Raw genomic sequence first — 25245 nt, 5'->3', positions numbered from 1 at the left:
CCCAGGCTTTCTGACTTTTGATGTTCTGTCTCATACTCCTGAGGACTATCCTAATTCACCTAATTTAGTTTATGATTTCCAGTTCCGTAAGTTCCGGTTAATAGTGTTTAACTAATGCTATGAATAAAGTAAGAAAAATTATACTTAAAGGCTCTCTTCTGCCACATCTCTTGTCACCTGGAACTCTAAGCATTTGTTTTATTTTTCTTCTCTCTTCTCTGAATTGTTATGAATAGCAAGTTGAAAAGGTCTGTAGTTCTGTTAATGTTTTCAGTTCTTTTTTTTTTTAACTTCTTGGTACTGAGGGCCTCCTGCTTGCTAGGCACGTTCTCTGCCACTTGAGCCAGGCTTTCAGTTGTTTCTAGCTCTTTAAAATGACATTCCTTTCAGTGAAATACCTGTTAGATTTTCAACTTTTCTACCTCTAGTCTTACAGGGACTAGTTCTTTATTCTTTCTGATTCTTTGAAATTGTCACTCAAAATGGAATGTTGATTTAAAAAAAAGTTAAGTAGGTTTATTTCTTGATTTAGTCTTTTCTCAGTAATGGTGTTTATTTCTTTCTGAAGTTGTCAGCAGGTGAAGTACCCAACTCATATAAATCAAGAAGATTCTAGTTGTGTAGTATGTTTGGGATTTCTAAAGGTCCCATAGACTCTTTAACTTATATTTGTGTTTTGCATAGGTTTTACCAATCTCAGGACTTTGCTTTATTTCAGGTACAATTATGGAGCATACTTTTATTATTTTTTAATTTTATTTTATTTCGAGACAGGGTCTCACCATGTAGCATAGGCTACATGAACTCACTGTGTAGCACAGGTTAGCCTTGACTCTTGATCTTTCTTCCTCAGCCTCCTGAATACTAGGATCACAGGCATGTGCCACCATGCCTGTATTATTTTTCCTTTTTAAGTGTTTACATTTTGGACATACAGAGTACTTGTTGGAAGAAAGATTGGAAAGAAATATTGTGTTCATTGGATAGGAGTTTTGTTTTAGCTTAACAATGAATTCTAAAATATGATCCTTTTCTTGCTAGCAGAGCAAAAATGATTTATACAATACTAACAGATTTGTAAAATTAGTATGTTTACTCAATAACATCCACTGAAGGGAAAAGCTGTTATACTATGAAACTCTTTTATGACAATTGCTTTGAAATTTATGTTGTTTTTTTTATACAAATGAGGATTATCTGTTAAATGTTTTATCTGTGTTAGGTGCAAATGTCAATTGTCAAGCCTTGGACAAAGCTACTCCCTTGTTCATTGCTGCTCAGGAGGGTCATTTGGAATGTGTGGAACTTTTGCTGTCCAGTGGGGCAGATCCTGATCTTTACTGTAATGAAGACAATTGGCAGTTACCTATTCATGCAGCTGCACAAATGGGCCATGCAAAGTAAGTGTTAAAAACACAGCAAAAATGGTCTTATAATTGAAAGCTAATAGGAATAAATCCAGGCCAGACCTTTCTAACCTCCAGGCAAAATCCTTGGTAGTCCCTTCTGTAACCAATTTGCTGGGTAGCTATATCTACTTCTGATCTGTCCTCATGCTGTCTTCAGCTTCTATTAGTCTTACACTTTTGTTCTCTGGGGCAGAGTGACTAGAGATGGGGTGGCTTTAGGCACTTTCCCAGGGCGTCATCTTCCCTCTGATTTCTCCAGTTAATGGCCATCCTTTCCCTCCTCCCTAGTTTTATCCTAAACATCTTCAACTAGCAATCTGGTGGCCTTATTCACTTCATCCACATTTTCTCTTTGACCCCAGAAAGTTTTTGAGTTTGTAACCCCTGTTGGAACGGACTCGTCTTTTTGTGTGTGCTCAGTAGTCCAACCTGATATTTTCCTCTTACTCTTCCTTCTTTGTCAAAAGTTCCTTGGAAATTATTAGTATTTTTTGGGGAAGAGTATAATAGGGGATATGGGACTCTTAGAAGCCTGGTCACCTGGTTATACCTATAAGAATACAGCTCCTTATCATAAATTGTCACTGAACAGTTTTTAAAAATGTTTATAATCTTTAGAGTTGTAATTCTACACTAGTATAGTATTATTTAAGATATAATAATACAATGGTCATTTTTGTTTTTGGTGTACTGGGGTTTGAACTTAGGGTCTCACACTTGCTAGGTATGACTCTACTGCTTGAATCAGTTTGCCAGCCATTTTTTTTTTGTGATGGGTTTTTTTTGAGATAGGGTCTTGTTAGCTATTTTCCCAAAACTGCAGTCTTCTTGATCTCTGTCTCAATAGTAGCTAGAATTATAGATGTGAGCTACCAGCCCCTGAGTGGTCATTATTTAGTATGTTTACATAGTAGGAAAATGGAATCTATAATTGGGTTATTATGCCACTAGGTGGCATGGTATTTCATATGTCCTTAAAGATATTTGTAATATGCATGTCTGTGCCTTGAGTATGATTTTTGTAACTCATCTTAAAAAATTAGACACATTAAAGTTAAGGGGTGTTAAACAGACTATTTTTTGGCAGAACTGGGTTCAAACTTAGGGCCTCATTCTTGCTAGACAGGCACTCAACCACTTGAGCCACTCTGCCAGCCTTTTTTTATATTGGGTATTTTCAGTTGGGTCTTGAGAACTATTTGCCCAGACTGGCTTCGAACTGTGATCTTCCTGATCTCTGCCTCCTGAGTAGCTAGGATTACAGGCGTGAGCCACTGACACCCAGCTGAGACTCTTATATATTTAGGTTTTAAAATTTGCTAGTTTTCCTAGTACTTAATCATTTATTTAAACATAACTCTTAGATGCAATTATACACTGAGCTTTAAATTGATTCCAAAACTGTCTTAGGAATTTGTCCTCAGTCATGTTCAGTTTTCATAAGGAAGAGTAGCACAGAGAAGTTTAGTGTTATAAAGATACTTTGGAGTAACCCTATCTACCTCTTCCCAGAAAGGGGGGCTTGCTTAATCCTTACAGTTCTATTTTCAAATTATTATTATTATTTTATTTTGAGGTACTGGGGATTGAACCCAGGGCCTTGTGCTTGTTAGGCAAGCACTCTACCAATTGAGCTAGTGCCCCCAGCCCTTTTGTTTGTGTTTTATTTTTGAACTCCAGGGCCTCACTAATTTGCCTGGACTGGCTTCAAACTCAAGATCCTCCTGCTTCTGCCTCCTGAGTATCTGGGACGACAGGATATGCTACCATGCCTGGTTTTAGTTTCCATTTTAGGATAGTAAAATAGTCCTTTTTCCAGTTAAATGCTGGAAGTAACTTTACAAATTTACATTTTGGGCTGGAGGTGTGGCTCAAGCAGTAGAGAGCTTCCCTGGCAAGAGCAAAGCCTTGTGTTCAAACCCTAGTATCACCAAAAAAAAAAAAATCGTTAAAATATAAGGGTGTTTTTGTTTTGTTTTTTTGTTTGTTTACAATTTTCTCTTCCTATCAACTAGCTTCTTTATAAATCTGCCTCAGGTTTTAGTGAGCGCATATTCTTTTCAGAGAATACAGTATTTCAGCAGGAATTCTAACTTCATCCTGATGAAAATATTATTCTTCATTTTATGTCACTTACCATCTTTAAAAATTCTTAGTAATTGGAAAAACAGAGTTAGTTGGTTTGTGTGTGTGTGTGTGTGTGTGTGTGTGGTACTAGGCTTTGAACTCAAAGCCTCATATTTACCAGGCAGGTGCTCTGCTACTCGAAACATACCTCCAACTGCTAATTGGTATTTTTAAGGAGAAAAATGCTTCATTTTCTTGATACCACTTTGTATTTGATATATTAAGCTTTGAGATAACTTATTAGGTTATAAAATGTGAAACATAAAATTTTGAATTTTGGAGTATAGGTGATGGTGGTAAGGCAAATAATTAGTGAAAAAGGAAAACTGCCTATTTTCTTACAGGACCATTACTTAATTCTTTCTCAGGTGTATTTAAGGACCTTTATATTAATCAACAGTAAGTGTAATATTTTGAGTAACTATGTAGCATGTGATATTAATGGAGTTAGAAGGTATACTAAACACAAAAAGGCTTATTTAAATCAACTACTGAGTGATTCTTAGTGTATGTGCCATAGAAATGTTGGATACACTCATGTATGTATGAGAACATTAAATGCTCCTAAATTTGTGTATTTGTAGAATCTTGGACTTGTTAATACCACTTACTAACCGGGTCTGTGACACTGGGCCAGACAAAGTGAGCCCTGTTTACTCAGCAGTGTTTGGAGGGCGTGAAGAGTGCCTAGAAATACTACTCCAGAATGGCTACAGCCCAAATGCCCAGACATGCCTGATCTTTGGATTCAGTTCTCCAATGTGCATGGCTTTCCAGAAGGAGTATGTATACTTGCTATATTTAATTCTTTTTTGCTATATGGTGATATATTCCCAAGTGACTTTTTTCAAGGTGAAATTTGCTATCTCTGTTAGTGATAAATTGCTACAGATTTCTACAAAATTAGTACCATTAATTGACCAGTTATGTAGAGAACATTTAAGTAGATCTTATTAAAATGCATCGAGGAAGCTGAAACATGGACCCTATCCTTTAAGAAATTTGAAACTATGGGGGAAAATAATATTTAGTAGTGTTTTCCTGCTGTCACCTGCTATCTTTAGCAAAGAGCTGGTTTTAATATATTCAGTCATGGAAGATAAGGCTTCTACTTTTTTCTGCTGCATCTAAGATAAATGTAAATATGAGCTATTCTTGTTGTATAATGGCGTAAATGGTCATTTTTTCCCTTTCCTTTTATGTTCTTTCTCTCCCTTTCTGTCTGTGCGGAATATTCAACCCAGGGCCTTGTAAGTACATACTAGACAAGGGTTCTCCCCCTGAGCTATAACCACAGCCCCTGAACTTGTATTTTGGAGGAACTGTACAATTACATGTAAGTTACTCTGTAAATTTTTTTATCTTTGTATACTTCAGTGCTATTAAATTCTTAACATGCAGTGTAGGGTTACTTCTAACCTAGGTGGAGTAATCCCACTAAATTCTCTCTTTCCCTCTCTCAGTAATTACATTTAAAAACTGGTCAAAATACAGAAAGGATACTCCTGAGGACGTCTATTGAAATAGACCAAATAGACAGATTATAGAGGGAAGTGGTGAAGTAACCCTTATAGAGATGAGTTTTCTAGTCTCATTTTTCTTTTGCTGTGTGGCCCTGACGGTGGGCCCCAGTCTGGATCTGGGGAGCAGCTGTGTCTCAAGCAGCTAAAATCTTAGAGAAACTCTGCTTTTCTACTTGAGAATTGGGTAAGTGGAACCCTATGGGCCAGACAGGGGAGTCCCGGAGGAAAAAGAGTTAGAGCAGGGATCCTCTAATTCTGTGTATGAATCCACAAATTTTTAGACTCATGCCAAGCTTCAGATGCACAGGGTGGGCCTATATTGTTGAAACCAAATTTAAACTATCACCAAAATTTCAAGCTAAACCTTGAGTGGTGCATATATGGGACCAGGCCCAAAGCAAGGCTGAGAACTGAACTGACATTAGATAGAACTGTTGTCTATAGAAGATGAAGCAGAAGTAGTAGTCTGTACCCTGCTAGGTTATATGTCTACTTAAAGAAAAAAACACCTAGGGCCCGATGGAGTGGCTCAATTGGCAGAGCACCTGCCTAGCAAGTGTGAGGGTCTGAGTTCAAATTCTAGTACTGCCAAAAAAACCAGAAAGCAAAATCAGTACTCTCCAGAGGATTACAGTACAAATGACCTAGAATCTGCACAACAATGTCTAGGATAGTGTCTCAAATTACTTGATACATGAAGAACCAGTAAAATATGACTAAATCTCAAGGGAAAAGGCAATTAACAGTTGTCAATTCTGAGATGATCCAGAGGTTTAAAATAGCAGTGTTTGAAAGCAGCTAGTATCATTATGTTTCATGAGGTAAACACACTTGAAACAAAGAAAAGGTAGAAATTCTCAGCTGAGAAGTAAACACTATAAAATTTAGTTCATGGGCTCCAAAGCAGAATGGAAGTGACAGAGGAAAGAGTCAGTTAACTTGAAGATAGATTGATAGAACTTATCCATACACAAGAACAGAGTGAATAAAGGTTGAAAGGTGTGGAAAGAGAGGATAGAGCCTCCAAAACCCAAGGGACAATATCAGGTAATTAAAGTGTAGAAGTAGAGGAAAAAGTGATTAGCACAGAAAAGTAAGTAAGTTATCCATGGCCCAGAACTTCCCAATATTAGACAAAAACACAAATTTATAGTTTTAACAAGCCTGGGAAACACCCAACAGGATAAACTAAAGAAAAGCATGCTCAAAAACACTTGAATTGTGGTAACCCAAAAATGGAAGAGAAGCAGTGCGGCAGTAGTCTTTGGGCACAGGCACAAGCTAACAAACTTTATTTATTTCTTTATTTATTTATTTTTAATTCTGTTGGAAATTTTGCTGTTTGAAGTATCCTAAAAAAGTATCAATGAAATTGTTTGGTTGCTCTCAGAAAGATGTAATTATTTTCTTCCATGTTGGAATGTGCTGATTGGACTACAAGTATTCTTACTAGTAAGGTAGGTTTTTGGTTAAAAAAAAAAGCTATTGGAAAATACCACTTTTTTTCTTTTTTGGCTGCACTGGGGTTTGAACTCAGAGCCTCATGCTTGCTAGGCAGTTGCTTTACTGCTTTACCACTCTGCTAGCCCTTTTTTGTGAGGGCTTTTTTTGAGATAGTGTCTCGAAAATTATTTGCCCAGCCTTGAACCGTAATCCTCCTGATTTCTGCCTCCTCAGTAGCTAGGATTGCAAACATGAGCCACTGGCACCTGGCCACTACTTGTTAAACTGTAGGAAAAAATGCCAAAACATCAAAATATCTGTTATATGAATCCATATTAATTTGTTTGCCTGGAACACATGGCAGTAGACTAAATTTTGTTACATCTTTGCCTTTATGACTTGCTTTGTAGAGAATTTAATTGAAGGGTAACCTTTCCCAAAGGATTAAATATAAAAGATGGTAGCATCATAGTCACATATGCCTAATTTAATGTGTGTAGATAAAGGGGTTGACTTAAGAATAGTACATTGAACAATTTTGGTACATAGAAAAATGAATAGGTTGGTTCTCTTCTCCCTGCTATGTTTATATTAGCTGATGTCTGGCTATTTGATAAGTATATTAGTGTGCCAGTTTATATACATGTAAAGTGCAAATCACTTGATTATTTTGAGACTTTATAAAAAACTTTGTTGATCAAGAAAATTTTAATTTTCCTAATAGGTTTTGTTTTTGTATATGAAAGGAATAATATAGCCACTGTCTGAGTTAAAAAAAAAGAAAGTTGAAAATTTGAATTTTTTGCTATTTATTTCAGTAAGTAAGCATCATTAACATGGGGATTTTGTATAATCATATGCCTAAACATTTATTAAATTAATTAAAATTACCATTTACAAAGGAAGAAAAATAGAATTTTAATCTGAAAATATCATGTTATTTTTCCTTTTTTTAAATGAAATAACTTATGAATTTCCTATATCCCATTTACCAATAATTAATAAGAATTCAAGTTTTGGTCACATTGATACCAGGTATCTGGGAAGATTCCATTTTGTAAAATTAATTTGATATTTTAATTTTCAGATAATATATAATGAAATGTTCACTGGCATCATTTTGAAACTGTTTTTATAGCAATAATGTATTATTACAATGATGGTACTTTGGTATAAAATTGTTGTATAAAATGATTTAGTTAACATTTATCTGATTTAGGGTGTTAATGAATAAAAGATTTTTGTTTTTCTACTTTCATGTTTTCTGATATTTCTCAGAAATCTAAATGTTCAGTATTTGTGGTCTTATACTATTGGCCTGTTTTGTGCTTAGTAAACTTTTATCTGCTTTTATAAATAATATAATTAATATCAAAAGGTGATGAAAATAACAAGTCTAAGTAACTCCATATTTTAAGTTTTCTCTTCTTTATTGTTTTATTGAACCAATTCAACTTTTCAGGATCAGTGTTCTGAAACATTTTTGGTGGATGTTGTGAGAGTGTAAGTTTCCATTTGAAGTAGTGACCTTTAGCTTTTCCCTCCACATCCAGGCATGATGGAAAGGTGCTTCTTCTGATACTGTACAGATCCCACAGCAAAAAGTAGTCTTTGTCCTTGAGTTCAAAAGTTAACACTTGTGGTGATATGAAGCCAGTCTTTCAGAGGCATGCTTGAGTAATTTGACTTAAATGAGAAAATGTAAGAAAAGAATTCCTGTAGCTAAAGTGGGAAAGGAGGAAGGAAATTGAGAAATTCAGGACAATTTGGGCAAATATTAATGCCTTTTGTATCTGGCTATATACCAGATAGCTGATCTTATTTGATTTTGTCTGTCTTTATAATTGATACTGATCGTTGTTATCACATTAGTCTCATAGAAATCATTGTGTCTATTTCAGTCATCATAAGTGGGTACACTGGAAAAAACTAGTGTCTTCATTTTGTTTTTAACCAATGGCTGAAAGCAATTCAGTAAAACTTACATCCTTTTGGAAATTCAACTAAGAAGTTGGTTAGACATTTCATTGGCTAGTCAGACATAAGATGCTCAAGATCGGACATAAGATGCCCATTTCTATTTGTTTAAGGTAAATCTTGTTTTCACACTGATGTTTTTCTTTAAATGAAGCTCTTGAAAAGAAGTAAGATCCCAACTATGGTTCCTGGTCCTCAGTAAGTACAGAATAAGTGTTTCTTCTTGGAGGTTAGGATTGGGTACCAGACTTTTATTTGGGCACTATTTTTCTGCCCAGTTTTGAACTATAAAGAGAATAGTTGTGGTAATATATAAGCCCTCATATAAGGTCTAGATTGCTTTTTAGTTTTTAAATCACTCTCCTTTTGCAGAACCAGATTATGTTCACTCTTTGTGTAATATGCTGTCTCTTTTTGTGTCACAATTAATTCTTGATGTTTGTGTTACAAAACAGGACAGATTTTTTTTGTCCTCTAGGATCTGAGAAGTTTTCCCAATATGATATCAGGGCTTGAAGTGTTAAGAAAAATGCACAGATATTTCCATATAATTTATATTTTAACCAAAGATTATCTAAACCGTACTGTATGGTTGGTGACATGTAACAATCAAGGTAATATAGAACACTAGAGCTGCTTGCATTTCTGGAACATTCCCACATATTTCAGGTATTCTTCCTCTTTGTCTTCTCCTTCTCCTTCTTTTGGGTAGTACTGGGGTTAGAAGTCGGGTACGTGCTTCCTAGGCAGGTGCTCTATGGCTTGAACCACACCTTAAGCTGAGATCTTCTTGATAACCTCCCTGTGAAGCTCAAGGAATGCTGACAAAGTTTATGATTCTCCAGTTTGCTTCACACTTATTCTCCTTATAAATAGTAGTTTCATTGGAAAACTGTTTATATTGTAACACTAGCCAGTTTCATAAGCCTTCTGGGAGTATGGACTTTCCCCTTCTAACACAAGGCACTGTGAATACAGTAGTCAGAGGAAGTTTAGCACTGGTTTCCAAAGGATGAATGATAGAACACTAATTCTGCAGATTGCTAACAGATATTACACTGGATAAAAGCAATTCTATAGTTAAATAAGTATGAGAAACACAGAGTTAAGCAGTATTAAATAGCTTCTTTTCTGGAGAGTTTTTGAAAATTTTCCTGTGGCAGTTGCTTTGTGAAATTCTTTAAAGAAGAATGGATCTACATAGTTTTGAAAAGTCTGGAAGCCTAGAATAAACTTACATTTTCAATTGACATACCATTGCTCCTTTGTTTATAGTTTTAAAGCATTTTGTACTCTATTATACTTTGTTCAGATTAATGATTGGGTCTGTTGTTTTAATTTTAAAGGTATTTCTTCTGAAAAATACCTGGAAGTTGAAGAACATTGAACATATAACTTGAAATTGTAACTAACATCCTGCTTAAAAATAAGTCCATCCTGTATTTCTTTCTTTTCCAGGCTCACTATGTACTATATAAGAATTCTCCAGTTTTTTTCATTTAAGAGCTTTTTCATATGGGTCATTTTTGGGGACTGACATTCCATGCAACATACTTTGAGAAACATAATATAAAACATAAAATATTCCTCAATTTGACTGTTTCATTAAATGGTCAGTTTTCATAATAGTTACAGGAGAGAGATTTTAGAAATTTGTCTTGTTATATTCATCTTTTGATTTGGTTTGATACTATTAGCCTAATTCTATTATTGGTTTTGTGACTGAGCTTCAGTTTTTCTATGTAGAATGGAGACAATAAACTTACTTCTTAGGGTTAGTGTGAGGATTAAGGCAAATCTTAGATGTAACACATTTAACGTAGTGCCTAATACAGAATCAGTAGCCAGTAAAGTTTGTCATTATAAGGAATTACATATGCCTATGTTCTTTTCGTACTTTATTTTTATTTATTTATTTGCAGCACTGGGGTTTATACTTGGGGCTTTACCACTTAAGACACTCTGCCAGCACACTCTCATACTTTAGAGATGGATGGTTTATCTTTTGGCCTTGCCCTTAAATTTTTCTTAGCATGAGCCACATGTTATAGATGCTATATTATAATTTTAATCAAAGCCTCTTGGTTTTGTAGTTCTTTTTCTAAACAGAAAATGGCTAAGGTACCTACCTATAGCATTTACTCTAATGCTTTTAAGAGATATCAGTAATGCTCACATGTATTTTGTAGCAAAAGCATGGTCCTCTGGACTGAATCTTTGGGACCTAAGTACCTATTGTTAGGATACTGGTGGCTTCAAATGCTTGAGGAAAGAGTTCACCTGTCCCTTAATTGCACACGTAAACACACATGCCTGGAAAATTGTCAGGCTTCTTGAGAACTGTATCATATTTAAAATGAGCTGTATCATATTTATCTTGAGCTTTTCCCACAGTTGCCCTTCATACTTACTGGAACATGTTCAACAATCCACGTGTAGTTTTTCTCTTCTATAAGTGGAATCTGCAAGTAGTAACTGTAGGCTAAATAATGAGAGCATATTTAAGTGAGGTCAAAGTGGTTGAGACAAATTGGTGATAATTATCTAGAACCATTGGTCAGAGGATATCCTTTTGGGTTTCCAGTAGTAGAAGACTGCTAGCAACAAATTCTCAGTGTATCTCAAAGCAGCCAGAGGGAATATTACATATATTACAGGGTTGTTTTCAAGAACAATTACGTGAATTATGGTAGACTTCTCATCAGGAGCAAATAGCCAGTAGCATAGGAGCAACAAAATTACTAACTTTTAAAAGAAATCGTGCCATTATAGATTTTTCTTTTCTAATTACTATACAAATGATTAATAGTAAAGAGAATACTATCTGAACTTTTAACTGAAGAACTGAAAATTGGAGAATAAATGAAATAGATTTATAAAGATATACACGGAATGAAGACATTTTACTTACGTACATAGCGTCTCAACTCCTCATGACCTTGATTTCACGTTTTATAGATAAGTCCTCAGAAGCAGTTGGTCTCACATGACTGTAGTTCAGAAACACACATGAGCGTGCCATTCTTATTTCCCAGTGGGAACTATTATTAGCAGTTTGTAAAAATTATTCATAATATAAAAGTCTAACTGTGTTTTTCATTTTTTTGTGGTGGAGCTGTGAGTTCTTTGGAATTGTGAATATTCTTTTGAAATACGGAGCCCAGCTAAATGAACTTCATTTGGCATACTGCTTGAAGTATGAGAAGTTTTCAGTATTTCGCTACTTTTTGAAGAAAGGTTGCCGGTTGGTACTCTGGAGCCATATATCTGAATTTATAAATCAAGCAATTAAAGCACAAACAAAATATAAGGAATGGTTACCACATCTCCTGCTTGCTGGATTTAACCCATTGACTCTACTATACACTTCTTGGTAAGAAATCCTATTGTAGTAGGTGCTACTCTTTTTGAGTGACTATACTTCCTTTAATTTCCCAATTTCTTGATATCTCTGTGCTGGGAGGAGGTAGGGTGTGTGTGTGTGTGTGTGTGTGTGTGTGTGTGTGTGTGTGTGTGTGTGTGTACTGTTATGGCTACATTGTCGTGAAGCAGTTGGGGGCTGTGAACAGTGAAGTTGACTTTAAGCACAGAGTTCTAGGAAAGGTGACTGGGTAGGGGTCTAAGGGGATAGATGCCACTGAGCTCTTCTGATAAGATTATTTTTCTTTTTTTTTTTTTGTGAGATAGGATCTTCCCATGTAGCCAAAACTGCCCTCGAGCTCACTGAACTTGCAGTCTTCTTGCCTCCAGCCTTTGACTGCTGGGATTGCAAGCATGCTCCCTTATTCCCCTCTTAAGTGCCTGTGATAGAAGAATGCCTGTAGGTGGTTTGGAGATTGCAGTTAGCCCTCACCAGACTCGATTGAACTCCCCTGCCCTGTAGCATTCACCTTTTTGAAATTTGTCTCTCTTAACAAATAATGGTTTCTAAAACATCTGAGGATATAACTTGCTTACTTCAGGTAGTTCCTCAGAAGGGCAGTGCTTGCCAAGAGATTATGTGAATGTCGAGTTAGAATTTTTCTTGGGCAAGAGGAGGAAAACTGTTTCCATCAGCCTCCAACTTTGTAAAAATTATTAGTGTATAGACACAGGTAATTGTAGTAGCAGGAGGACTCCTGACCTAATAATACAAGCCAAATGAGAAAATAGAACGAAAATTTCAGTGAAAATGGAGGACATGTTACTTTATAACATTTCAGTAAAACATCTACTAGTTTTCATTTTTGTGCTTCAAAAAATACCATTCACTACAATAGAGTTTAGATAAATACTGACATTTTGCCTTTCTGCCATTTGAATGTTTCTTCTCCAAAGATCCCTTGTTTGGGGTTTAGACATGTATATTAATTAGACTTTGTGTCATTGTAACAAAATGCCTGATAACACACAGTGGAAAAGAGTGAGATTTATTTTGGCTCAGTTCATTGTTGCTTGGCCCAAACACTTGGGCAGTACATCTTGGTTGTAGGAACCTGTGGCAGAGGAGAGCTGTTCATCTCATGGCAGCTAGAAAGTAGAACAGAGCAGCTCACATCATGGCCAACAGGAAGGTAAGGAAAAGAGAATATAAGGAAAGAGCCAGGGCAAGATACAGCTTCTAAGGACTGCCCCCCAGTGACCTACTTCCTCCAACTAGGCCCCACCTCCTGTCTTTTACCACTTCCCCATAATGCCATCACATCTTTATTCCATCAGGGATTAGTCCATTGATTAGGTCAGAGCTCACAAGATTTAATCTCTGGAAATAGCATCACAGACACAACTAGACGTGTAGTTTGCTAATCTCCTAAGGAGTTTCTCAGTCCAATCCCAATCTTGACAAGATTAACCATCATAGCATAACCAGTAGTCCCTCCTCAGAGCGTTTAGTTTGCATTTCTGTCACCTCCACCTTCTACCTGATGGCTTCTCCATTATGTGAAGAGCAGATGTTTTGTTTGGTGGTATTCCAGTATCTCACCTTTTCATTGTGTCTGCCATTTATAGAATACAGAAACTTTCACTAAACAAAGACTTTATGCTTAGGACCATCTTTCTAATACTATCTTTTGGAATGTTGTTTATATTGAAATACTGCTTCTGGTAGGTGGTTTGGGGAGTATCAAAGTAAAAGCAAAAATAAATATTCTATTCCATCTTGCTTCTGTTTATACTTTATAGCAGGTTGAGTCTCTAATTGTATTTATTCTTTTCCTAATTACTGATTAATAAGTGCATAGTTGTCTTTTAAATGCTTACACTTGCCATTCCTTCTACACCTTTTCTATTAAGTTTTGCAAAACTCATTTTTTTAGATAATGAATGAAATATAAAGATTACTGACAATCTACTACTGAGGCATCTCTGATTTTTAAAAATCATTTGCACACATTTATATAACAAGCTGCCCTCCCATACACACATACCTATACATAGTGAGATATCAAACACTTGATAATAAATGTTATATCTAGTCTTAACATGGTTATTTAAGTACTTTTAACTTTTACTTACTGAATTTCAAGATTGGGTCTAGTTTATGGTCAGCAGCAGATGCCCCTCACCATTCTAAGATTTGCTGCAGACTGGGCTATAACTCCACCCTAACACATGGTGGCTGTGGACAGTGCCAGTCTCTTTTACCCCATCTTTTATCATACATGGTGACTGTCCCCAAGGCATCCACTTTCTTCTCAGCCACACTCCTTGTTTTCTTGTACTGAAACCATAAACTGACTTTATATGACTTGTCCTATACTTTCAACCTTCACACTCCTTTTGGTTTCTAATTTATTTATTTTTTTAAATAAGGATTTAGAATCCTGCCTGACACCAAATAGGCACTATTTTAAGTTCTTTACTGATATTAGCTCATTTACTATTATGTTTATTTGATAGAGAAGGAAATGGAGACAGAATATTCAATGTATTTGCCCAAGCTTATACAGAGAATTAGTGCTATAGTTTGGATTTGACCCCAGGCCATCCTGTAGTGTGTCTCAAGTCTGTGTTCTTAACCCATGTGCTATGCTGCCTTAGCCTTGTGTATCCACAGGGATGAGCTAGTTGTGTCACTTAATTTCAAGTACTTCAATCCTTTGCCAAACTGGGGATATTTGTGTCAACTTTTCTTGTTCCTTATTGCTCCTAAACAAAGAAAAAGAATTACATTGCCTCTTTTTCTTTCCCCATCAGTCAACTAAGTAGACTATTAGTAGAGAGAATGAGTTCCTTAGCTTTATTCTCTTAGATTGCTTTGTAAAATATACACTTCTTTTCCAAGTTCAGATACAACCTCCCCCACCATCTGTGAGTATTTGAGCATTTATGGTAGTAAGCCACTGTGTGTATGCTGTATTTGTTGGATATGTTGGAATAGGAAAGAGTTAAGAACCAAATATTTTAAAGTAAGTTGTAAAACTGTCAGCATTCTGTTTTTTTTTTTTTTTTTTGTGGTGGCACTGGGGTTTGAACTCAGTGCCTCTCACTTGCTAGGCAGTTGCTTTTATTGCTTGAGCCATTCCATCAGTCCATAACTTTTAGCATTCTGAATTTAGAATGCTAATTTCATGTATTTTACTACCAAGGAATAACTTTAGTCACTTTATATTCATTAGAAAAAGTACAATGGAAAATTTCACTTTAGAAATTTAACATGGTCAAATTTTTGTTCACTAGTCTCTTATTTAGTGGATAAAGCCAGTGTTTACACTGAATATGGTAAATGTTTTGCTTTGATCAAATTTACATTCAAAGAGCTGTTATAGGAAAAATTGTCCCATAAAAATTCCAATATGTTAAAGTAGATTTGGGTTGTTTCTTGTTTATATCAGATGTAAGTCTATTGCTTAGTCTTTGTCATGTAAATTATTAATGTCTTTCTTAGGTATTTCTTGTCTTAAACAGTCTTAAACATGTATCTGGCTGAATAATTGCCTGTCACAATATAATCTACAAAGCTGAAATATTTTTCAACTCTAAATGCAAGACTAAGTCTTGCAGGAGTGTAATGGGAGAATAATAGAAAGCAAATGTCATCTGTGCATTTTGTTGATTAACTGTCACTCGTTTATGAGTGTACAGCTGCTCTGTACAATGTAATGGTCAATGTAGTACAATAATGATATGTTTTAATGGCATTATCAGTGTTGGTAAAATAAGCTCACCAATATATTAACTAAAGCTGTGCAAACAGATTTACATCTCAGGTGTGTGTTCAGATAACTGCATAAAAATGACTGTGATGGGTCACAGTGAGACCTAAAGCATATTAAGGCAGAAAAATGAAGCCATTAAAAAAGAAATAAGAAAGCAGAACCAAATAACCTTTAATATGCTACTTATAGATGCCAAGGAGATTGTTTGCCTTTGAATGTATTTTATCTTTTATCATTTATTCCCAGTATTTCCTGATAAGTGTTGATTTCACTGAGAACTGACTAAGAAGAAAAATGTTTTCTCAAGGCATTTGTTCTGCATTTTAAGTTCTTTCTTGTATGTATACATATCAGAGAATTAAGAATTTGGACAATGGTTTTCATACTCTCTAATCAGTCATTTCAAGGATACTTTGACCCTGAAATACCAAAAATAAATTGTGTTTGAGACAAGTTTAGAGTACTACTTAGCTTCTTTCTTCTTCCTCTTCAGTGTTGCTTAGTAATGTCTCCAAAAAAAAAAGACCTTGAGAAAAATTTCAACTTTTGCAGTTATTATCAAAGGTCCTAATCATTTTATTTTTCTTCCAAGAATGTAATGATAGAGGTATCTAATTGAGCTTGGATGGATTATCTTGTTAGGATTAGAGTTCTCTTTAAGCTTTGACTAAATTTCATGTGTATAATATTATGAGACTTTCTGAAAATGTAATGCTGAAGTTTTCATATCAGTTCTAGTAATATCAAATATTTATATAACACTTTATAGTTTCAAAAATATGCTTACTATATTATATTATTTTAATATAATAATATCTTATTGTAAAGACCCTATTTCAGTCCTTACAGAGGAATCTTATTCTGTTACATCCTTAAAACTGAATATATAATGAGCGAACAGCTCAACATTTTCATTTTTTGGGCAGAAAAAAAGAGTTATCTCTCATGTATACTCAGTTTAGCAATAACTTGTGTGTTTGGACTTCATCCTTTTCAGTTTGTGCCTGTAAGGATGACCCAATTGGGAGGAGATAATGGCAATGGCAAGTCCATTGTTGATATTGGTGCTTTCTCCAATAGGAAGGGCTGTTCCTGCTTTTTATGGGAGTAGAGATACCTCTTGTTACCTCATGGACAACTACATATAACCACACAGGTTCCAGGTAGAACCTGCAGATGACTATTTGTGTCTACTGAACTTGTCTTCAGTTACACAAATTCTTTCTGTGCCCCATTTTTTTGTCCGCTTTCCTAAGTAAGATGTATAAGAATAGTTTTGTGCTATTTGTTTCCAACATGAACCCTAGGTATGTTTTATGTCTGATGGCATGTTCACATATTGCTAATATAGGATTGACTCAGTCAGTGATGATACCCTCATCTTCACTTTGGAGTTTACTAATTGGAAGAGGCTTCCGCCAGTTGTTGAAAAGATGCTCTCTGCTCGTGCCTCAAACTCTTCTTGGGTTCTACAGCAACATATTGGTAAGAAAGAACAATTATTATTATTATTATCTTTTATTCTGCTTTTATCTCCCCTCAGGTTTCATTTTTCCATTTTCATATATGGGTATATAATATTTCCATCATATTCACCTTCCTACACCCTTTCCTTATATCTTCCCCCCCTCCCACTGGTGCCAACCCCCAGACAGGACCCGATTTACCATCCTGTTCTCTGTTTTTGAAAAAAAGATGTTTTTGTTTAAGATATCTATACAGAGAGTTTCATTATGACTCCCATGTATACATGTATTATATCCTGAATTGGTTCATCCCCTCCATTTTTCCCTTTTTTACCATAGTCTTTTTTCTTATGGTGAGTTCAACAGGTTTAAAAATTCTATATTTATTCTTATATAGGGCACATATCACCCAAGCTGGGAGCTGGTGGCTCATGCTTGTAATCCTAGCTACTCAATAGACAGGGATCAGGAGGATTATGGTTCAGAGCCAGCCCAGGCAAATAGTTGGCAAGACCCTATCTCAAAAAAACCCACCATAAAAAAAAGGGATGGTGGAGTGACTGAAGGTGTAGGCCCTGAGTTCAAACCCCAGTATCACAAAAATAAGTAAATAAATAAGGACATCACCCATATTCACCTTCTTTACCTCCTTCTTTTACTCTCTCCCTCCCATTAGTGTCCTCCCCTTAGTGTGACCTGTTTTTCATTCTTGTCCTTCATTTTTTAGGTGTCTGCTCATTAGTCAGTGGGATTTTTGCCTGTATATGCATTGTGCTTATCAATGTAACCCACTGTACTTCCTTGCTCTTTTCCTCTTATCCTGTGCTGTTTAGCAGTTTTCAGCATGTGTCCTTGTGTCTTGTTCCTACACAAATGTATATTTCATCTTTCTGTTGTAGGAAGGCTCAGACAGAGAGATGGGGCACCAAAGCTTTCAAGAAGCAAGTTTATTAAGCAGGCCGGCAGCAATTTAGTGGATTCACATCCAAAGGCTGAGCCCCAAGAACAAAGGGGGCTTTCCTTCTATACCATTTAGAGCAGGTTACAGAAATGGGGGGTACAGTTTGTCCCATACATGGTCACATACTATTTCATTGGCCATTTTAACCTCTGGGGTGAGGTGACCTTTCTTTGGTCTTGCCCCAGGTGCTATGTGACATTCCTCAAATCCATTTTGTTTGTTTGTTTGTTTCACTGTTGCACTCATTATCTCTCATTGTCTCCTTCATTGTCTCTCATTTTCTCCTTTCCCCTCCACCCCTCCTCCCTTTCTGCCACATTCCCTGCCTTGATGCTTAGATCTGGTTCTGGGTCAACGACCATCATCTTGATCTTAGGGGTTTATATTTACACAGCGTCATTACATGAGCAGCTGTCTTCCCAGGCTAGACATAAACATATAAGTTTTCTCCCAGGCTAGACCTCTGCAGGTGTTTTCCAATACCCTGAGGTCAGTAGATGGAGGTTTTAGCTATTATGGTGCACAAATCAAGGTGTATAGATATTGGCCTTTTGGGATTGTAAACCTGTGTCTGGCTAATAAGGCCCCCAGTGCTGGTGAAGCTTCAGACCTCTAGCCATTACTCCTGAGAGTGATAGTTGGGGTTAAAATAGATATATTGACCATGATGAGAGCACACTGAGTAGGGGTATGGTTGTGGTTGCATGACCCAGCACTTGTCCCTGCACAAGAATAATAAGTATGGAAAACCAGAGTTTTGGTAACTCCTGCTTGGGTAGTATGCATACATGAGTCACAGTCCAAGGCCTGGGGCCCCCAGGTAGAGAGCTGACCAAGATTAGCAAGAAGAAAACATGGAAGGGACTCATCCTCAAAAATGAGATGGGCAACTCCTCAAGCTTCCACTGTAGACTAGTCAGCTTCCAGAGTGACTAGAGCAGGGCTGATGTCTCATCTTGGCCTCAGGCCCTCTTGGCTTTAAGGCTGCCTTGCTGTCAGAGTGAAAAGTTATCTGTGCCCTTAGTTTGCACAACAAGTCTCTGCCCATCAGGATCACAAGGCAATCAAGATGGTAGAGGAACTCATGCCTTACTTCATGCTTTCCAAGATTGCATTTTCTGGATACAAGGAAGGGGCGTCAAGTCTGGTCTTCTGTGGCCCTGACAGTGGTCCCATGTCTGTGAGAGAGGGCCCACAGGTTGGGTTACAACTGAATGGGTCACATCAGAGTCCATCAGTAAGTCAGTGGGATGGCCCCCTATCTTCATTTGGACCATAGGCTCCTGGGGGCCCAGAAGAATGGAGCCCAGTTCATCCTAGTCCTCCTCATAATCCTCAAAAGAGGCTAGCCTGACAATGTCTTCCTCCCAGGAGCCCCTTCTCCCCTGAGCAAGCTGATACTTTCCTTCAACAACTCAGCCTCTGCCTCTGGTCTGCGGGGGGGTCTTCATTTTTCCAATGTCCTTCCTGATGACAGTAGGCACACTGGTCTCACCTTAGTTCCTCTCAAGGGTGACGCCATTCCAGGGGCACTGACTGCTCTCCATAGGGATTGCCTCTCCCTCTGTCATGGCCTGCATGCCGGGGCCTGCCTGACTGTTCTGCTAGAGCCTCAGCAAGGAGGTCCACCTTCCTTTTCTTCTTTCTATCGGCCTCCCGTTCAGCCTCCTGATCTCTATTGATAAAGACTTTTGTGGCCACTTTCAGAAACTGGCTGGTGTTCATACCAGCAAACCCCTCAAGCTTTTGTAATTTTCACCTCTGTCCCCCTGTGCCTGACTGACAAATGTTGCATTAATCATCCCCTGGTTTTTGGCTGCCTCTGGGTCAAAAAGGATATATAGGTGGAAGGACTCACATAGCCTCTCATAAAACTGTTTGGGGCTCTCATCTGGCCCTCAGAGGACTTCTGTTGTTTGATTCATGTTCATGGCTTTTCCCCTCTGTCCTTCACACCTCCTAATAGTGCTCCTGACACCGTTCAAGCCGCTGGTAATCTAGGTTATCATTGGGGTCCCAACAGGGGTCCTCCTTGGGGAACTGGCCCTGAGCATAGGCTTGGGCATTTAGAGTGTCTCCAGGAGCATGATCTTCCAGCCACTTTGGAGCTGCCAGATTATACTGCATCACTTCTCAGTATTAAATAGAGTCAGAAGAAGCTGTTGGCAGTCTGTCCATGTGGGCTTGTGAGTTTGGATTATGGACTCCATTAGATCAATTAGAGCCTCAGGCTTTTCCATGAAGGAGGGGTTATGGTGCTTCCAATTTAAGAGTTCTATGGTGGTAAAGGGCTGGTAGACAAATGTCTATCTTCCTTCTTGTATCTGACCATGCTGGTCATAATATATTGAGCGCTGGACCTCTCTCAGGCATCTGCAGGGCAATGGGTCCCAGGGGGAGGGAGACTAGGCCCATATTAGACTGTTTAAATGTTCCTGGTTGAATGTAGGGGTCAATCTCACAGGGAGTGTGGAATGAGGACTGGGGAGCTTGGAGTGAATATGAGGTTCATGAGGACTGAGGAAGGTGGGGTTGTTGCAGTTTCAAGAACTCCTGGGCCCAGCCTTGTAGACATAATTGTTGCTAGGGCTTCCCTGTCTGATGCTTCCCCTTCCAAGAGTAGAGGTAAAGGGGCAGAAGGCAGTGGCAAAGGTAGGTACAGTGACACATAAGGGGGCAGGGTCTCCTCTGGGTCCCCTGCTAATGTGGGTTTCTTCGGCTTTTTACATTTTTCCTTGCATTTGGAAGCTGTCGCCACCCTGGCTACCATGACCCTATGTGGTTCCTCTAGGTGGGGCTTTAGCCATGTGGGCCAACTGAGGACTGCATCCTGACAGCTGTCAATATAATGAAACTGATCTGGGTGTCTAGGCTTCCCTACGACCACTTCAAAAACTCTGTTGACTATGACCTTATCTAATGACCCCTCTGAGAGCCATCCTACACCAGAAGCAGGCCAGTCTGTTTCATGGAAGGTCCTAAGCTTGTCAAGAGTCACCTTGACTCTGTAATTTCCATTAAATCCCTTTTTAAAGTTATTAAGTATGCACTCCAGGGTGGTGTTCTTACTGTGATCTCCTCCCATTCTTCCTTTTGCCAGACATCCAGACAGAGACAGAAATGGAAGGGATGAGGGTTATGGAGAGGAGGTAAGGGGTCCTCCTTTCAGGCACACAGGGGAAAACAAATAACACCACTCACTTCATCCGTCTCTTGGGCTGCTCCCCTCGCAGGGATTTAGGTCTTTCTTAGCCACAGTGAGTCTGTATAAATCCTGGACTGGAGACCCTGTTAGGGCTCACCCTAGACCATATGAGTTCACCACAGACTTGTGTATTGGGACTCTGCACTTGCTTCATAGCTGGGCTGTATCTCAGGGTCTCATTTTCACACACTCTCACACAGCACAGTACTTCCACCCTGCTCCCTGAACCTGAGAGACATGGTTTCACCCCAAAAGGGGGTTACTCGGATGTCACTGCTGAGAGTTGATCAGACTCCTGTCTGCCTCCTCTGGCAGGTCTAAATTCGAACGCAGGTTCTTACCAGTCTGATGGTGGGGGGGAGCGCCTCCCAAGTTGGTTCCTGAGCCTTTCCAGGCACCTTTGTGTGACTGAAACTTGCCTTCTTGGTTCGCTGGGAGAGAGGCTCCCTCCCCTCAGATCAACACATCTGGTGACACCTGACAGGGGTGGCCTTCCCAGCAGACTGGGGACTCTGAGCCAGCAACAAGGAGGTGAAAACACTGCCTTCTGAATCCTGGTCCGAACCCCCAGATATGTTGTAGGAAGACTCAGACAGAGACACAGGGCACCAAAGCTTTCAGGAAGCAAGTTTATTAAGCAAGCTGGCAGCAACTCAGCAGATTTGCATCCAAAGGCTGAGCCCCAAGAACAGAAGGAGCTTTCCTTATATACCATTTAGAGAAGGTTACAGAAATGAGGGGGTACAGTACAGCTTGTCCCATACATGGTCACATACTGTTTCATTGGCCATTTTAACCTCTGGGGCAAGGTTACCCTTCTCTGGTCTCACCCCTGGTGCTACGTGACATTTCTCAGATCTGCTTTTTTGTTGTTGTTTCACTGCTGTACTCATTATCTCCCTCATTGTCTCTCATCTCCCTTCCTGCCACATTTCTTTCCTTCTTTTTTCCTCATCCGTTGGTCTTCTCTACCAGTTCCACTTTTGGATACATGCTTTGTATATATTTCTATGAATATAAATAGTATTGCTTGTATTTGTATTTGGCCTGTATTCCACACATGAGAGAAAACATATGGCCTTTGGTTAAATGACATTCATTAAAGAGATTGAAAAATCTACTGTTAAATTTATATGGAAACACAAGAGGCCACGAATAGCCAAGGCAATACTCAGTCAAAAGAACAATGCAGGAGGTATCACAATACCTGACTTCAAACTATATTACAAAGCAATAACGATAAAAACAGCATGGTACTGGCAAAAAAACAGACATGAAGACCAGTGGAACAGAATAGAGGACCCAGATATGAAGCCACACAACTATAACCAACTTGTCTTTGACAAAGGAGCTAAAAATATACGATGGAGAAATAGCAGCCTCTTCAACAAAAACTGCTGGGAAAACTGGTTAGCAGTCTGCAAAAAACTGAAACTAGATCCATGTATATCACCCTATACCAAGATTAACTCAAAATGGATCAAGGATCTTAATATCAGACCACAAACTCTTAAGCTGATACAAGAAAGAGTAGGAAATACTCTGGAGTTAGTAGGTATAGGTAAGAACTTTCTCAATGAAACCCCAGCAGCACAGCAACTAAGAGATAGTATAGATAAATGGGACCTCATAAAACTAAAAAGCTTCTGTTCATCAAAAGAAATGGTCTCTAAACTAAAGAGAACACCCACAGAGTGGGAGAAAATATTTGCCAACTATACATCAGACAAAGGACTGATAACCAGAATATACAGGGAACTTAAAAAACTAAATTCTCCCAAAACTAATGAACCAATAAAGAAATGGGCACGTGAACTAAACAGAACTTTCTCAAAAGAAGAAATTCAAATGGCCAGAAAACACATGAAAAAATGCTCACCATCTCTAGCAATAAAGGAAATGCAAATTAAAACCATGCTAAGATTCCACCTCACCCCTGTTAGAATAGCCATCATCAGCAACACCACGAACAACAGGTGTTGGCGAGGATGCGGGGAAAAAGGAACCCTCTTACACTGTTGATGGGAATGTAGACTAGTACAACCACTCTGGAAAAATATTTGGAGGCTACTTAAAAAGCTGGACATCGATCTACCATTTGATCCAGCAATACCGCTCTTGGGGATATACCCAAAAGACTGTTACTCCAGAGGCACCTGCACATCCATGTTTATTGCGGCACTATTCACAATAGCCAAGTTATGGAAACAGCCAAGATGCCCCACCACTGACGAATGGATTAAGAAAATGTGGTATCTATACACAATGGAATTTTATGCAGCCATGAAGAAGAACGAAATGTTATCATTCGCTGGTAAGTGGATGGAATTGGAGAACATCATTCTGAGTGAGGTTAGCCTGGCCCAAAAGACCAAAAATCGTATGTTCTCCCTCATATGTGGACATTAGATCAAGGGCAAACACAACAAGGGGATTGGACTATGAGCACATGATAAAAGCGAGAGCACACAAGGAAGGGGTGAGGATAGGGAAGACACCTAAAAAACTAGCTAGCATTTATTGCCCTTAATGCAGAGAAACTAAAGCAGATACCTTAAAGCAACTGAGGCCAATAGGAAAAGGGGAACAGGTACTAGAGAAAAGGTTAGATGAAAAAGAATTAACCTAGAAGGTAACACCCACGCACAGGAAATCAATGTGAGTCAATGCCCTGTATAGCTATCCTTATCTCAACCAGCAAAACCCCTTGTTCCTTCCTATTATTGCTTATACTCTCTTCAACAAAATTAGAGATAAGGGCAAAATAGTTTCTGCCGGGTATTAAGGGGGTGGTGGGAGAGGGAGGGGGCAGGGTGGGTGGTAAGGGAGGGGGTGGGGGCAGGGGGGAGAAATGAACCAAGCCTTGTATGCACATATGAATAATAAAAGAAAAATGAAAAAAAAAAAAGAAAGAACAATTTTTAAACACACTTCACTACTTTTCCCCGTTGTTTCTCAGTGTTGTAATTTTAGTGATTGTTGGAGAACAGTAGTAAGTTGGACATAATTTTCATTTGTTATGTGCGGAAAGACTGTAAGCAGGATAGTAATTTCCTTCAATAAAAATCATTTTGATTTTGTAAGTTTAGCCTAAGTATAAAGAAAAGCAGATGTTTACTGATATTTTTATTTAATAATATCCTTTTACTTTAATAAAAATTATGTAAACAAGAGTGAACCCTACAAATTTGCTTATTTTAATTATGGTCAGAAGAATGCTAAACTTAATTCTTTCTGAAATTTGCATGGATTTATGTTTTCTCTGTAACACTTTATCATCTTTAAAAGGAAATGTTATCATACCTTATTTATATGTATCCTTACTGATTGTATGCAGTGTGTTGGCATAGCAATGGAGGTGAGCTGAATAAAAATTGTGAATTGATTGGTATTTTAAATCACTATTCTAAAACAAAATTTCAACTTACTTTCACTTATTAAAACATTTTTAAGGTGGTTAAAACAATTAAAAAGCATGCAGTAGGAGAAGATTTAGCACAAGAAAGCCAGTTTAAAGTAAACATCACATATGCAAAGTATCCCCATTTGCTTATTCAGATTTATTTTACTTTGACTATGTTTTGTTAACCAGATTATGTGTCTGAAATTAGGAAAATTGTTTCTTCATTGCTACTTTTACATAAAATGCAGACTCTTCATAAAACATTTTGAATAGTTTTTTAACAAGTGAACTTATGCATATATAGAAATGTTTTCTAATTTCTTAGAAAATTACATTTAAGTAGATTTTCTCAATCCAAAACAGATATTTCAGAAAATATGCTCTTGAACTGAGGTGTATTCAGACAGAGGTTTCTGCTGAAGGAAAGAAGTATCCTCTTTAGAGTCTCTGAGCTTTCCAGTACAGAATTTCTTAATGTTAATGTTGGAAAGCTCACTTGTATGTAATTCTTAATGTTGAGAATTGCATCTGCTTTTGCTAATTATGTATCTGCTGCAGAAGAGAACAAGGGGCCATTCAGAAGACCCAATAT

At 37.8% G+C, this 25245-nt stretch overlaps 1 protein-coding gene across 3 annotated transcripts in view; it reads left to right on the top strand.

Moving 5' to 3' along the window:
• The window catches only part of Asb3 (ankyrin repeat and SOCS box containing 3), a 94316-nt gene that overhangs the window by 57725 nt on the left and 11346 nt on the right, over positions 1–25245 (top strand). Inside the window, exons 6-9 of one of the 3 annotated variants that reach the window (XM_074049709.1) lie at positions 1223–1400; positions 4121–4318; positions 11595–11852; positions 16970–17103. In XM_074049709.1, the coding sequence (XP_073905810.1) occupies positions 1223–1400; positions 4121–4318; positions 11595–11852; positions 16970–17103 (768 nt within the window). The remainder of the gene's footprint in view (positions 1–1222; positions 1401–4120; positions 4319–11594; positions 11853–16969; positions 17104–25245) is intronic. The other 2 variants (XM_074049711.1, XM_074049712.1) reach the window with 2 other exon arrangements.

The sequence above is a fragment of the Castor canadensis genome, chromosome 12, assembly GCF_047511655.1.
Source record: "Castor canadensis chromosome 12, mCasCan1.hap1v2, whole genome shotgun sequence".
In the NCBI taxonomy this organism is placed as follows: Eukaryota; Metazoa; Chordata; class Mammalia; order Rodentia; family Castoridae; genus Castor; species Castor canadensis.
Note: the sequence above shows the minus strand (reverse complement) of the source record. Positions and strands in the feature narration are given on the sequence as shown.